The 13670-nt window shown below is 40.7% G+C and overlaps 1 protein-coding gene and 1 long non-coding RNA gene across 2 annotated transcripts; one reads left to right on the top strand and one right to left on the bottom strand.

Moving 5' to 3' along the window:
• The first annotated feature begins 278 nt into the window (after window positions 1–278).
• Window positions 279–10413, top strand: rps6ka2 (ribosomal protein S6 kinase, polypeptide 2). Its single transcript, XM_061277450.1, has 22 exons — window positions 279–687; window positions 3079–3195; window positions 3295–3376; window positions 3536–3616; window positions 3852–3931; window positions 4089–4195; window positions 4306–4343; window positions 4429–4571; window positions 4661–4731; window positions 5012–5100; window positions 5257–5321; window positions 5987–6089; window positions 6193–6338; window positions 6415–6537; window positions 6823–6912; window positions 7016–7174; window positions 7273–7434; window positions 7508–7584; window positions 7650–7767; window positions 7859–7915; window positions 8248–8328; window positions 8621–10413. The coding sequence occupies exons 1-22, from the start codon at window positions 583–585 to the stop codon at window positions 8768–8770; spliced, it is 2244 nt and encodes a 747-aa protein (XP_061133434.1). The 5' UTR covers window positions 279–582; the 3' UTR covers window positions 8771–10413.
• On the bottom strand, window positions 1136–12719 carry LOC133153267 (uncharacterized). Its single transcript, XR_009714284.1, has 5 exons — window positions 12493–12719; window positions 8579–8752; window positions 4122–5212; window positions 1791–1847; window positions 1136–1508 (listed from the first exon to the last, which is right to left on the bottom strand). It is a non-coding gene; the product is annotated as an uncharacterized LOC133153267 (long non-coding RNA).
• Between the last annotated feature and the right edge of the window lie 951 nt (window positions 12720–13670).

Here is a 13670-nt window from a genome sequence, read left to right as displayed (position 1 = left end):
CATAATTCAATCAATCAGTATTGATTTGAAAGATCGATGTCCTCCACAGCATGTCACATTTTCCATTGGTTGTTCTGTTCCGACTTGTTTTCCCACATCCTGCTTTCAGAATCATTGCGCTCAATTTTTGCCTCCATCAGAGTGAGGTTAAATGAGAAAGGATGCGATGGGAGACAAACAAGGTGACACCACGTGATCTCGCCAGCTGTTGCTGCATGCTGTTGGGAGGAAGAGGGAAGCGGCAAGAGGAGGGTGAGGATCAACACACGCATGGGCAACTGATGTCAGGCTGCACCTCACCCCTTCATAGCCAACACTCGATTTAACCGGTTCACCTGTCCTTCATTCGCATAGAAAACGATACGGAAGCTCTGAGATAAACAGTAGGTGAGAAGGCGATTGCGGGTTGTATGGAAATAATGGCGAAATTCAAACGCCACATCGACCGCGTCATGACGGGACAAGCGGAGGAATCGCCTCGCTATTAGACGCACCATCAAATCCGATCGCCCGTGCGCGTTTACCTCCACACGGAGACATGTCCTTCGCGAAGGGAACAGATGCGCAGGTCTGATCGTTGCCATGGACACCAGCACGCGAAAATTCACTGTGAAGAGATGGTTTTCCATCTACCTGAAGAACAAGGCCGCCCGGAACAAGAACGCGACGGGATTCTGTCAGCTGGAGGTGGGTCACATTTGTAGCCTGCAGGTGCAGTAAACCACGTTTTGATCGGAAAGGATCCTATAATGCGTGACGTGCGCTCATGTGCATGCCAAAATTTATAAGGGAAAATAGAGGCCTGTCTGGCACAAACTGTACAATCGATTAGTGCATTGTTTAATTGGCTGTATTGTACAGTGTACTTACATTGGTCATTTGTTTTAATGATCCTGCTTCCTGTGCATTACAGGGCTTTTCAACCTAAAACATGACAAAGTGAAGACATTTTCACTATTTGTGCAATTTCACACTGTGACCATATAATTGATGACAATGTGAACAAATTTAACAAGTTACTCAGCAATAGTTTTAAAATTCAAAAGTGTTTTTAATATATAACAAAACATTGTGCGCGTGTGTGTATTCGTGTGCGTATGTGTGTGCGTGCGTGCGTGTGCGCGCCTGTGTGTGTGTGTGTGTGTGTGTGTGTGTGTGTGTGTGTGTGTGTGTGTGTGTGTGTGTGTGTGTGTGTATAATACCCATAATATTACCGTCAAAATGTGTAGGTATGTTGTAGATCATCTTAATGACATGAGCTCAAGGTGTTTACAATGTTCATTGTATGGCTGGATTTTCAAAAACTGTTATGCAGATGGTAGTGCTGTGTGTCCTTTGGTTTGTTGTGGGATGGAATGTGGCGTGAGGTCACTGCTGCTGCTGTGTCACCAATGTCGTTGCCTGTCCGGGGGGTCCAGGACACCTCAGCTGGACGCTGCTTTGCCCGAGAGAGAGGCAGGCGTCTCGGGAATGCACTCAGTCAGATGAGCAAACCAGCGGGCAGGCGGCTTGATAGATAAATGGATTCAGACAGATTGATTCAGTGGATACCACGGCAAGGGAGGTCTATTTATAGCCCAAACAGATCAGAGCCGGCCGGACAGGGTGGCAGCATGTTGTTTAGCGGCTCACTTTGTATTTTGTTATATAAATAGATGAAAAACGCTCATCTTCATCTATAACTGCTTCAAACAACAAAGCATATAGTTAATATTGTTGTATTATTGCAAATGTTTTATATGCCGTTGTGAAAGCACTATATAAATAAAGATATTTACTCGTCCATTTACCTGCTAGGTTGTCGGTCAGTGTCAGTAAGTAATATGATGCTTGGATGATTCATGCACCTGCAAGAAAAGGCCAGAGAGGCAAATTTGCATTTAGGAGAACAATACCAGAGTTTTAAAATTAGTTCTCCTTGGGCTCAAAGGATCCTGACATGAGTAAGCACTTCAACAACAGTGGCTAAGGGAAACTCCTCTTTAACATGGCGGAAGCATTTAACAACAGCAACATGGGGCCACGGATTTACAGTATATATGAATTCGTTAACAATTGCTGAAGCCAGAGGTCAGGCATCTTACGTTGCCACTGTTACTGAAAACCTCTTGTGATACACAAAAGTTAAGTTTCCTTTTTGCATCTGATTTTGCCCTGATGGTCTTTGTAAGCGTCATGTTAGTCCATTTAGTCCATGCATGAGGCTGTCAGCTGTGATCTGTAGTAGATGGTGGTTGAGCTTATTTAGATGCTAAACAAAACATTTGTGTTGGGTCTATAGTTTCAAAGTTATCATCCATAACTGTTATGAGTTTTTTACCAAATACAAACATGCTTGGTTTTGCAATGTTTCTCCATTTTTAGCAATGTCTTTTTTGTAACTGGTAACTGTCAATTCCTTTTCATAAATGCATACCAGGATCCATCAAAATGTGATCCATCCAGTTCAGTTTGAACAAATGTGCTATAGTGCAGTTTGGCACGTAATCATGTGCTCGATTAAACTGACTGAATAAGCTGAAAAAAGGCTTTATGCTTCACCGTCTGTGTACATTTGAGGTCAATGGCCCTTGATGCATCATTGTTAGCTTTCACCTGGTAATGAAAATTCAAATGCATGTTGGTTTTTCATTATGGCAGTCTTACATTTGGGGCTTCAATGTGCTAGGTTTTTCCTTAAAGACATATTCTGATGCAAGGACACACTTAACAAATGGATTCCTTATCAGCCATTCATGGACCACACGGCTCTGCTCATTTTGATTTTTTATCTTATCAACACATTTTTCAAAATTCTATGCCTCACTTTGGAACTTGCACAATGTACTGGGAACTGTTCCCGGTGCACAAAACAAGTTCTGTAAAATTCATGGTTGAATGATTTATGAGGAACACAAGAGCGCTGACCTTCAAACATCTTCGGCATAAACTAACACCGACAAAACCTTATAAATATGTTTCTGCATGAATAGGCCAAAACCTTTCTTCCAGTTTACCCTTGAAATTTGTGTCTCTGCAATTCTGCTCTTATACTTTAACAATAACAAAAATGGCTGCAATTCTGTTTTCTTCTGCCAGGATGACAGCATACTCAAGGAGATAGACATCAGCCACCATGTTAAAGAAGGCTTTGAGAAAGCTGACCCGTCTCAGTTCCAGCTACTCAAGGTGCTTGGACAGGGATCCTATGGAAAGGTACATATTGGAAATCTGACGTCTCAAACAACGCTCTACCACTCCATCAGTGATAATGTATTACTGACAACGCTGATGGATGAACTTGATCATTTTCAGGTATTTTTGGTGCGAAAGATCAGAGGGGTGGACAGAGGACAACTGTATGCAATGAAAGTCCTGAAAAAAGCCACGCTTAAAGGTAGGGTTGCAAATGACTTCTAAAGGGACTCTAGAAGTGATTTCAGTGATTTTTCTTCTAAAAATATGAAATACATATATATGTTTTTAAATCAAGTAAATGCAATGCAGATTTACCAGAAGGATGTTTATGTCAAATCTCTTCATCTCCCCTTCTAAGTTCGAGACCGTGTGCGATCCAAGATGGAGAGAGACATTTTGGCAGAGGTCAACCACCCATTTATAGTCAAACTGCACTACGGTAAACTCTGTTTAATTCGCCAACCCAATGTTTCAAAGTGATATGTTTTACTCAAAGCTGTTATTTAACAAATTTACTACGTTGGAACAGGCTCACTTTTTCACCTTTTCAACTCTAAATACGTGCTGAGCAATAACACTGTGATTATCCTAAAGCCTTATCGCAGTTGTTAAGCCCCGATGTGTCATATCTGGTGTGTGTGTATGTGCGTGTGTGCGTGCGTGTCTGTGTGTAGCCTTCCAGACAGAAGGGAAGCTCTACCTAATCCTAGACTTCCTCCGAGGGGGAGACCTTTTCACTCGTCTATCAAAAGAGGTTAGTTTGGTTTTTGTCAGGTTCAAACAATGTCAAGCCACGTTTGTGTAGAACACAGATTTAAGAAAGTTCCCAAGACTATACTCTAGCATATTTTCTCCCTGCAGTGCCACTGCGTTGGATGTTTTTTGATATGTCTATTCTTTTTTTCTTCCAGGTGATGTTTACAGAAGAGGATGTCAAGTTTTACCTTGCAGAATTGGCTTTGGCATTGGACCACTTGCACAGCTTGGGAATCATCTACAGGGACCTCAAACCTGAAAAGTATAAGCACATTTCTTTTGCTGTCACAGCCAATGGAGGTTATGTTTATGTGATTGCTCGGTCATTTCTTTTTTTTTTATTTATGTATCAATTTTCATCTTTCTCGACAGCATTCTTCTGGATGAAGAAGGACATATAAAGATAACCGGTAAGTACATCCAAGTGTGCCTACCTTGACGTTGTTGTTTTTTCTTGCCCCTCCTTCTAAACGTGGACCATTTCTCTGCCGCCAGACTTTGGTTTGAGTAAGGAAGCAATCGACCATGACAAAAGAGCCTATTCCTTCTGTGGAACCATAGAGTATATGGCTCCAGAGGTGGTGAACAGGAGGGGGCATACACAAAGCGCTGACTGGTGGTCATTTGGGGTCTTAATGGTAACATTTGTTTTTTTTTCTTTTAGCCCTCTTGTTGTACATTAGCACCAAGTGCAATTTGTTCTGAAATGTATTTGTGTGTCTTGCAGTTTGAGATGCTGACAGGATCGTTGCCATTCCAAGGAAAAGATCGTAAAGAAACAATGGCCCTTATTCTAAAGTAAGATTAAATCCTTTTAGTCATTGAGAGTTTTTCTCAAGTAGTGGTACACTTAGTATTGTTTTCATTAGGGATGAGAATAAATTAGTTGATTAACTGACTGTCAATTGGAATTGACTGTTAATAAAACATGTCTCGTAATAGAAGAGACAAAATGAAGCACACAAAAGAAAAACAGAGCGGTGCTCTCGTTTTCATTTAATTAGTTTGTGGCCTGAAGAAGAACAGCAACATGACTTCATTTATGGAAAGTTGAATGTTTCTTTTTATGTTTTTGAAGGGCCAAGTTGGGGATGCCACAGTTCCTTAGTCCTGAGGTGCAGAGTTTATTAAGAGCACTCTTCAAGAGGAACCCTGCTAACCGTCTAGGTATTGTGTCCATTAAAATCATTTAGACCTTATGTTATGATACTTTACATTTACCGTGTGATTTAGTCTAGGCTCCAGGTCTCGGCTGGATAGACTTCAACACCCGGCAACCCTGGAAAAAAAAAAACAACATTACAATAAATGTGTGATTCACAGGTGCAGGACCAGATGGGGTGGATGAAATCAAGAGTCATTGTTTCTTTGCATCGATCAAGTGGAATGTGAGTGCGCTGACATTTTAGTATGCAATGTTAAGACATGCACATGTGTAAAATTGTATGATGCCAGGTGACTTTAAAAACATGTTGTATATGATGACCACTATTTTTTATATGATACGTAGCTGTACACTACATGCCGCAGCTAAGAGCTCGCCACTAGACATCTAACAGAACCATTTACCTCCCATTTGTGCCAGTCCCCCAAATTATATTGTAACGTACTAATCCTATTAGCGTTAATGGCCATTCTAGTAGGGTTGTTTGATCATCTGTGAGCGAGGTTATAACCTTATAGATCTCACTCAGCGACCTCTTTGCTGTCACAATTAGTATCACTAGATTGCACAATAAAGATTTTTATTTGCTGTGTATTGTCAACCAACACTGAGAGCAAGTGGCTGTGGCAGTCAGGCACCCTTTGTTCGGTATAAGGCTCAGTGAGGCATTTTCTATTAAGTAGAGACACCTATAGGAAAAGTGAAGTATTACACTTTTTATTTGTATTAATTGAAGGGCGGTGGTGTCAGGTGAGAATAAAATGAAACCTATTAAGATTATATATATATATATATAATAGAAACCCATTATACACTGTCATTTTCAATATTCAATTTCAGGGTCAAATGTGTCATTGTAATTCTAATTTAATTATTGTTTCATTTTAGAAATTGTACAGGAAAGAAATTCGGCCACCATTCAAGCCAACCATTGGAAGACCCGAGGACACTTTTCACTTTGACCCGGAGTTCACCTCCAGAACACCCACTGGTAACCGCAAAACATACTTATATAGTCACATTATAAACCAAAATGAGTTAAAAACCAAGGTGTCTGCTTCTACATGTGGTCTTGTACATCTTTGCCAATGTAGACTCTCCTGGCATCCCACCCAGTGCAAACACACACCAGCTGTTCCGTGGTTTCAGTTTTGTTGCCACCAATCAAAGTCAAGAACCAAGTGTGGCCAACGTTCTGCCTGCCCGCCAGGAGGGCAACACCATTAATCCGATTGCAAAGGTACACAGTTAAGCCACACCATGACCCTCTCAGTCTATTATTACAAATAATCATGCATGTGTGTGTATAACTGCAGCATCTCCGAGGTGATGTGGCCTTCAGTGACATTTATGAGTTGAAGGAGGAATTAGGCCAGGCAACCAACTCAGTCTACAAGAGATGTCTTCATAGAGTGACTGCTGTGGAATATTCAGTGAAGGTAAACATAGAGTGGGAATTCAAAGGTGTGTCTATGTAACTATGCACAAAAACATATTCTTCTGAAAAAGTGTAACATAAATGTGTGACTGACAATCAAAGCATCAGTCTTCCACTTACCACTAGAGGGTGCCAGCATACCACTTGTGGTAGCCATAATCATCGTCATTAGATTGTGGCCTTCGAAACCGCTTTCTACCATCACAAGAAATGTATTTGCAAAAAAATTAAATATGAATAAATCGTGCTTTTTGTGGACATGCTGATGAGTGATTCTGATTTGCAGATTATTGATAGAGGAAGGAAAGATCCATCTGAAGAGATTGAGATTCTTCTAAGATATGGACAGCATCCCAATATCAACACATTGAAGGACGTATGTGAAATCTGAATCTAAATTGACGCAACATATAATTCAATTTTGGAGTTCTTTCTTTCATTACTTTGACATTAATCTGTGTATATGCTCACATCTTTAGGTGTTTGATGATGGCCAACGTGTATACCTGGTTCAGAATTTGTTGAGAGGAGGTGAGCTGCTTGACAGAGTTTTGACCGTGCCAAATTTCATAGAGAAAGATGCGTCCGACATCATCTGCACACTGACCAAGACTGTGGAGTATTTACATTCCCAGGGGGTAAGATTAATGCAACAGCTACAAAATATTGCTTGTTTGTTTCTCTCCTTGGAGTGATTGTTCGAGAAAATTCCCAAATGATTAGATGCCTTTTTCAGGTTGTGCATAGGGATCTGAAACCCAGCAACATTTGCTACTGTGATGACAGAGGACTCCCAGAATGCATCAGGATATGCGATTTCGGTTTTGCCAAACAGCTGCGAGCTGAAAATGGCTTACTGATGACCCCATGTTACACAGCAACGTTCATGGCACCGGAGGTAAAATTAAAGTAAAGATTTAGATGACACTTGGGATTCTTTGGGCATGCGTTTTTGTCTTTTTTGTGGGCAGGTTCTAAAGAAGCAGGGTTATGATGCTGCTTGTGACATTTGGAGCTTGGGAATCTTGCTGTACACCATGATTGCTGGGTAAGGTGACAAGTTCCTGCAGTGACTTCAGTGCCCCTAATCTCACTCTCCTATGTCCCCTTAAGTTTCAGTCCATTTGCCAGCAGTCCTGAAGACTCAGCAGAGGAAATTCTCGCTCAAATTGGTTGTGGTAAATTCATCATAAGCGGAGGTAACTGGGACTTGGTGTCAGACGCTGCCAAGGTTTGTGCTTATTTTACATCCATACACAAACACTGCTTCTACTTCGTGGGTCGATCCAACATAACTGTGAATGTGTCTGTATGTTCAACAGGATATTGTGACTAAGATGCTCCATGTTGACCCCCATCAACGCCTGACTGCCCCTCAGGTAATTTGAATTTTTCACCTCAACCACTACCAAATAAAATGACAAGAAAGCACCATTTTAGAGCTGTATCAACAATCAACATTACGATTACAAAATACTTCTCTGATAGTGAAGTCAATTCAGCATTACCTTTTAAAGTCAGATTTTTTTTTTTTCCTCAGGGGTATGCATGCAAGTGTATTATTTCCAATATTGTGGCTGTTTAGTACATTTTGTAAAATATAAAAAAAGCACTGAAAATGATTTCTATTTCCTTTATCACAAATATGCATGTTTGTTAGTGTATTAATAAGGCGATGGAATTACGATGAAACTTGTTTTTTTCTTTTTAGGTCCTTCGCCATCCTTGGATTGTGGGGAGAGACCAGCTCTCTGATAAAGTCCTCAAAAGACAAGATATGCTCACTGTTAAGGTAGTTCTTATTTTATGTCCTCTTATAACAGCTGAGCAAACAAACATCAGCCCAGACAATATCAGTTTTTAGTATCAGCCTGATAATTAATGGCAAATACACATTTCTTTTTATAAATTTGTAAATCTGACTCTAATGTCAGTGTCTCACCAGCCATAGACCTCAAAAGCCAATTTACAGTCACAACTCAAACTACTGTGTCAATATGCAGACGCCATGTTTTTTGTGTCCGTTAGGTGACGCTGTTTACCATTTATTGATGTTTATTATGTGTCATCTTTCCATCCAACAGGGCGCGCTGTCCGCCACCTATTCAGCCTTGAGGCGTTGTACTCCAGCTCCGGTCCTAGAACCTGTTCAGTCCTCCAGCTTGGCTCAGCGGAGAGAAATGAAGAAAGTTGGGAGTACAGTCATTCATTCAGACCTTAAAGAAAAGGGGTAGATAAGGCAGTATAATGTGATTTATAAATAGTTCCCTAAGAATCTCTTTCATGCTTGCCTCTGGAATTAGATGTCTAAAATTCTGGTTCCAAATACTATAGTCGCAGTGGCCTTTGTCAAATGTGCCGGTTTGCTCACAGTTGCCATTTTAAAAGAGGACACACACTGGGCTCTTCATAAGGCACAAATGCATGCAAATGCAAATGCAAATGCACTGAGCTGCATACAAAGAGATGTTTCAAATATTTTGGATACTTTGCAGCTTCAGTATGCTGTATGAGTGAGGGAATGATGTAGAACATCTTGTACTTCATATGTGTCCAGTGAAAATATATTTCTAATAATTAAAACCAAATGACATTGGACAAGCCATGCTTTAATTGACAAATCAGTGTTAAAATACATATTTCCAAGGAAATCTCTTCAATGTGAATGTTTTACTATTGTTTGGTCTTGTATGGCTCAGTAATCAAACGTGGAGTGAGCTGCAGCTTAATCACCATCCATTTGGTTCAGTAGCTGACCTGATCTGATAGGCAAATCAATAAAAGTAGCCACTCAGCATTTCATGCTTACTTACTTCAATCCACACTCTTTGCTTCGTTAAATGTATATATTTCAAAGTGAACTGAGTTAACGTCATCAGTGCAGTAACAACAAGCTCAGATCCTTTGATGGTGTATTTGTGGTTGTACTCCTTAGCTGCAGCTTAGGACTCCTACAGTCCAAAACAAAAAGTAGTCACTCCTGTCTTATGGACCAGTGTAGCTGTGAAGGTATTACATTCATCCAACTGGTGTCGTGTTTTTTTATGACATTGTTACTCGGCTTACAAGTAGTCAGCATGGCTCGACAGCGAGCACCACATTCATAGCAAACCTTTTTAGAATGAACCAACCTGAAATTCTTCTGTGTGTGATCAACGATTGCTGCCATTTAAGCTTCTGTTTGCTTGTAGCTTTGAAAGCCAAATAAATGAGTGTCCAACATTTCTATATAAGATGCTAATTGCACGAGGTAAAATTGAAGCTGTTTTTGCAAATGAGTAGCACCCTTTGCTGTGCAGTGAAATGTAGTTCAACATTCACACAATAATCATCTCCTATAAATACAATCGTAGTGATACATCAATGCTGTTGTAGTCAAATTTTCATTATACATCCGTCAGACATAGTCGTAGGTACACCAGTGCAATCTAATGATATCTCACCGACCCCAAAAGGTGGACTAAAAATGTTTATGGTGGAAAAATATGATGAATAAAAATATTTATATACTCTTGGATTGAATGCCGTTAGATTGTGCCAGTTAGTGAATACAAGAATCTGAATGAAACAATTTGCACTGCACAGTTGAGTCAGGTCGCATAAAGCTGGTTACGACTGATATGTTTTATCAGTCAAAACATGTTTGAGGTAATGCTGTAAATATTGTTCATTTCTTTAGGCTGCACATATGGTTGCACTAAATCACCTGGACGAGGTTCAGTTGTGTATAATGAATGATGTATAGCGAGGAGCAAGCATTGAGACTGTAAATATTGTGCGGGCAGAGTGTACATATTGTATCATCCATCCGTTTATGGGTGTAGATACCTGGCTAATCATCTAAATGGTTGGTTAACATGCCAAAGTTTTACAAATAAAAAATATGATTGCAAATAGTAGTATTTGTCTTAATTATGTCTCTTCATATGGATTTGTGTGTTTGTATGGTGAGTCTAGGGCTGGGCGAGTGCCGATACCAGGTGTTGGTGCTGATATCAGTATCAGCCATATTACAATCAGGAACTAGAACTAAAGAGATATTGAAAAATTGATATATATTTCCTACAACTTTAAGGAAATTGCTACATTGGTCTTGCATGTTCTCTCCGGGCCCGCGTGGGTTTCCTCCCACATCCCAAAACATGCTTGGTAGGCCAATTGAGCACTCCAAATTGTCCCTAGGTGTGAGTGCGAGTCCAAATGGTTGTTTGTCTCTGTGTGCCCTGCAATTGGCTGGCAACCGGTTCAGGGTGTCGCCCGCCTACAGCCCGATGACGGCTGGGATAGGCTCCGGCACACCCGCGACCCCCGTGGGGACTAAGCGGTTCAGAGAATGGATGGATAGTTTACATTCTATATGTCTCTCTTTAAAATAATACATCATTGTTTTAAACAATGCTCAATACTATTCAACTGTTAAATTAAATAAAAAACTAAAAAATACCATCTGAGCCGTAACAAATTTGCACTACTTAGTTACATTTCAATTTATTATTCCTTTTTTTTTTTTTTTAATGAAAGGACATGTTTTCTGTCATGCAAATGTCATAATACCTCAAGTAAGATGCTACAGATTGCATTATAAAGAAAATAACTTTTACTTATGTTCAACACCTGAAGCCACTAGATGGCAACCAGTAACACTCTCAGGCCCACATTTGATTTCCTTGCAAAAGTTCTGTCTTTCCTGCCAAGATGCCTCTCAAAAAAGAAAAGAAGAAGCAAGTCTTTAATTTGTATCAACCACCGGGCTCAAACTTGCTTCCATAAAAGCTTTTAGCGGGCTCTGAGTTGATGTGGCAGGTGGGTGTGGCTGGCTCATCAAGCCTGACATTTAAGTGCAGTAGTGCTCCAAGCGAATGGGAGTGGAGGATATGAGTAGATAGAGATGACAAGGCCCCCTGCGAGGATGATTGCAGTGGAGTGACAAGGGGAGAGCAAACAACAGAAGGTGTCATCAGCCGAGGGAATGAAAGGCAAAGGAAGGGAAAAGGAGCTTGAAGAAAAACAAAAACTTTCAACCAGTAATTAATCCAAGCAATGCCTTTCATATTCTCAATGTTAATTCCATATTTATCTGACTGAATCTGGTTAAAGGCGCTCTTCACTTATATCGCTTTCTACTGTAATGTCCTGAATCAAGTCCAAATCGTTTGTTTTTAGGATAGTTTTTGATAGTTATTTCTTAGCTATTTTTTATCATTATTAGCGTAAATTTCTTAAAGTAAGCTAAAAGGAGAAATGTTCTCGTAAATTCAGTGAATTTGTTAACAGTTCTTGAAATTAGCTAGCTCAATTAAGAAGATATAACGCATTTCCAAGGAAATACTTCTTACGTGGTAGAAGTTTTGGTTTCTTTCTGGTTTGAAGACTTGTTGCAGTCTTTGAGGGCCTACAAATTCTAGCCTTGAAAAAATTGTCACCTCTCAGGCAACATAGTTTATGCCCTTAATATTCTAGTGTAAATCTGGACAGTTACTCATTTTGACAGGGATGCAGATCCCACCACCTATGGCAGTGATACACACACACACATACACACACACACACACACACACACACACAGAAATAGTGCCACGAACATCCTGTGGCACTGAAGTCAGACCAGCCACTCGGACATTCACCGAATCAGACGTACAAATCTGCAACAGACGGATGGTGACAAAGAGATTATCACCGTGACAGGAGAAGTCTGTGCAGCTGTGGGTGGTGACGGAATCTACGGCATGGTGGGGGTGGGGAACCTTAGTCTTTGTGCATCGTTACATCGGTTTCATCTATCACAACCAAATCCATGCTTGAAGTTATAGAAACAAGATGAGCCATCTTCTGCAAATACATTGGTAGATAGACCTGCACAACGTGGGTTCTCCGATTTTTGCCTTCACTCTCCACCATGCAAATTGCTGCAAGTAACAATGATTTTATTTCATAGCCCGAGCACGGAAGCACTCACCAGTCAGAGGATAAGTGACATCGTGCAGAAAGTCAATTAATCTTTTCAGTGGGAAGGCTTCCTCACCCTTCTCTCCATCCATCTGGCTTAAAAGCTTCATTTGCCTCCTATGGAGAACAGATACAAACACCATTAGTGAGATGATAGCCGTATGGGGAAAGGAGCATCTCACAGTTGGATGAGCTGAGACACTATAGCCCACCTTCACACACACATCTCAAAAAGTGTCTGTGCAAAAATAGGCGACTACATCTTCCGCGTGGGCGACCTCAAAAAGGTTCTGACTTGATTATAAAAGGTGTGTAACTTTTAAAACGGAAGTCTGCTTGGAAGCTCTCTGAGGGGCGGCAGACAAGGTGGTCTTAAGTTAAGATTTGCAGTCTAGTGCAAAGCTTTTATGAGGGGAGACCATTATTTCAATATCTGAGCCCCCACTCTCCCCCTTACCCCCCCTTCCCAACCTTCCGCATGTGTCACATGTGACCCCAGCTAGATAAATGGTACTCATGTGTGTTTACGTGCACACGTTTGGGCATGTGAAATGCCACTGAGCATACAGGCTCTGCTCAACTGAGCTCGGCTGGCTATCAGAGCACAATTGGGGGTCTCCCTGTGTGAAACAGGTCAACACACATACACACACATAGGATCCAATAAGGAAGTTTGGATGAATACGCATAAAGCCTCCAATATAATCAAAGGCTATATGCAAATCAATTTTTTTGCAGAAGCATAGAAAGATGCTTGAATTGATTGCAGTATTTGTGTGGTTTTTGCTTGACATTTCAATTCCGGACTATGGAGAAGTTTTTAAGCTGTTCACAAACAATGTGTGGGCAAAGGTTTCTGGCATTCCCGCTGTCGTCAACACAGGGGGCTTTAGTTGGGTTAACAAAGTTGCAGCTGGAAGAAGGTCAAACTGGAGTGGTGGGCAGCGGGGAGCACAAGCAGGCTACGCCAGGCTGGAAAAATCAAGGGCTAGCCCAAAACATGAATGCTACTTCGCAACAAGTGCTTGGAAACTTGAAGGAAAGTTTAAGGCACGGCTCAAAAATTCAAACGGATATATTTTGTGCTACGTGTTCGGTACATACCCAAGATCTTCAAAAATGTGCAATGCAGTAAAAAAAAGTACATAATTCATTATTTCCCACCACTGTGTGGGGAGATTTGATTTG

This window comes from Syngnathus typhle, linkage group LG4 (assembly GCF_033458585.1).
Source record: "Syngnathus typhle isolate RoL2023-S1 ecotype Sweden linkage group LG4, RoL_Styp_1.0, whole genome shotgun sequence".
NCBI classification, from domain to species: domain Eukaryota; kingdom Metazoa; phylum Chordata; class Actinopteri; order Syngnathiformes; family Syngnathidae; genus Syngnathus; species Syngnathus typhle.
The sequence above is the reverse complement of the archived record's forward strand: the minus strand, read 5'-3'. Positions and strand labels throughout refer to the sequence as shown.

Coding starts and splice junctions, on each gene's coding strand:
- rps6ka2 (XM_061277450.1), top strand. CDS start 583: ATGGACACCAGCACGCGAAAATTCACTGTGAAGAGATGGTTTTCCATC. Junction 688..3,078: donor CGGGATTCTGTCAGCTGGAG/GTGGGTCACATT, acceptor TTCTTCTGCCAG/GATGACAGCATACTCAAGGA. Junction 3,617..3,851: donor TATAGTCAAACTGCACTACG/GTAAACTCTGTT, acceptor GTCTGTGTGTAG/CCTTCCAGACAGAAGGGAAG.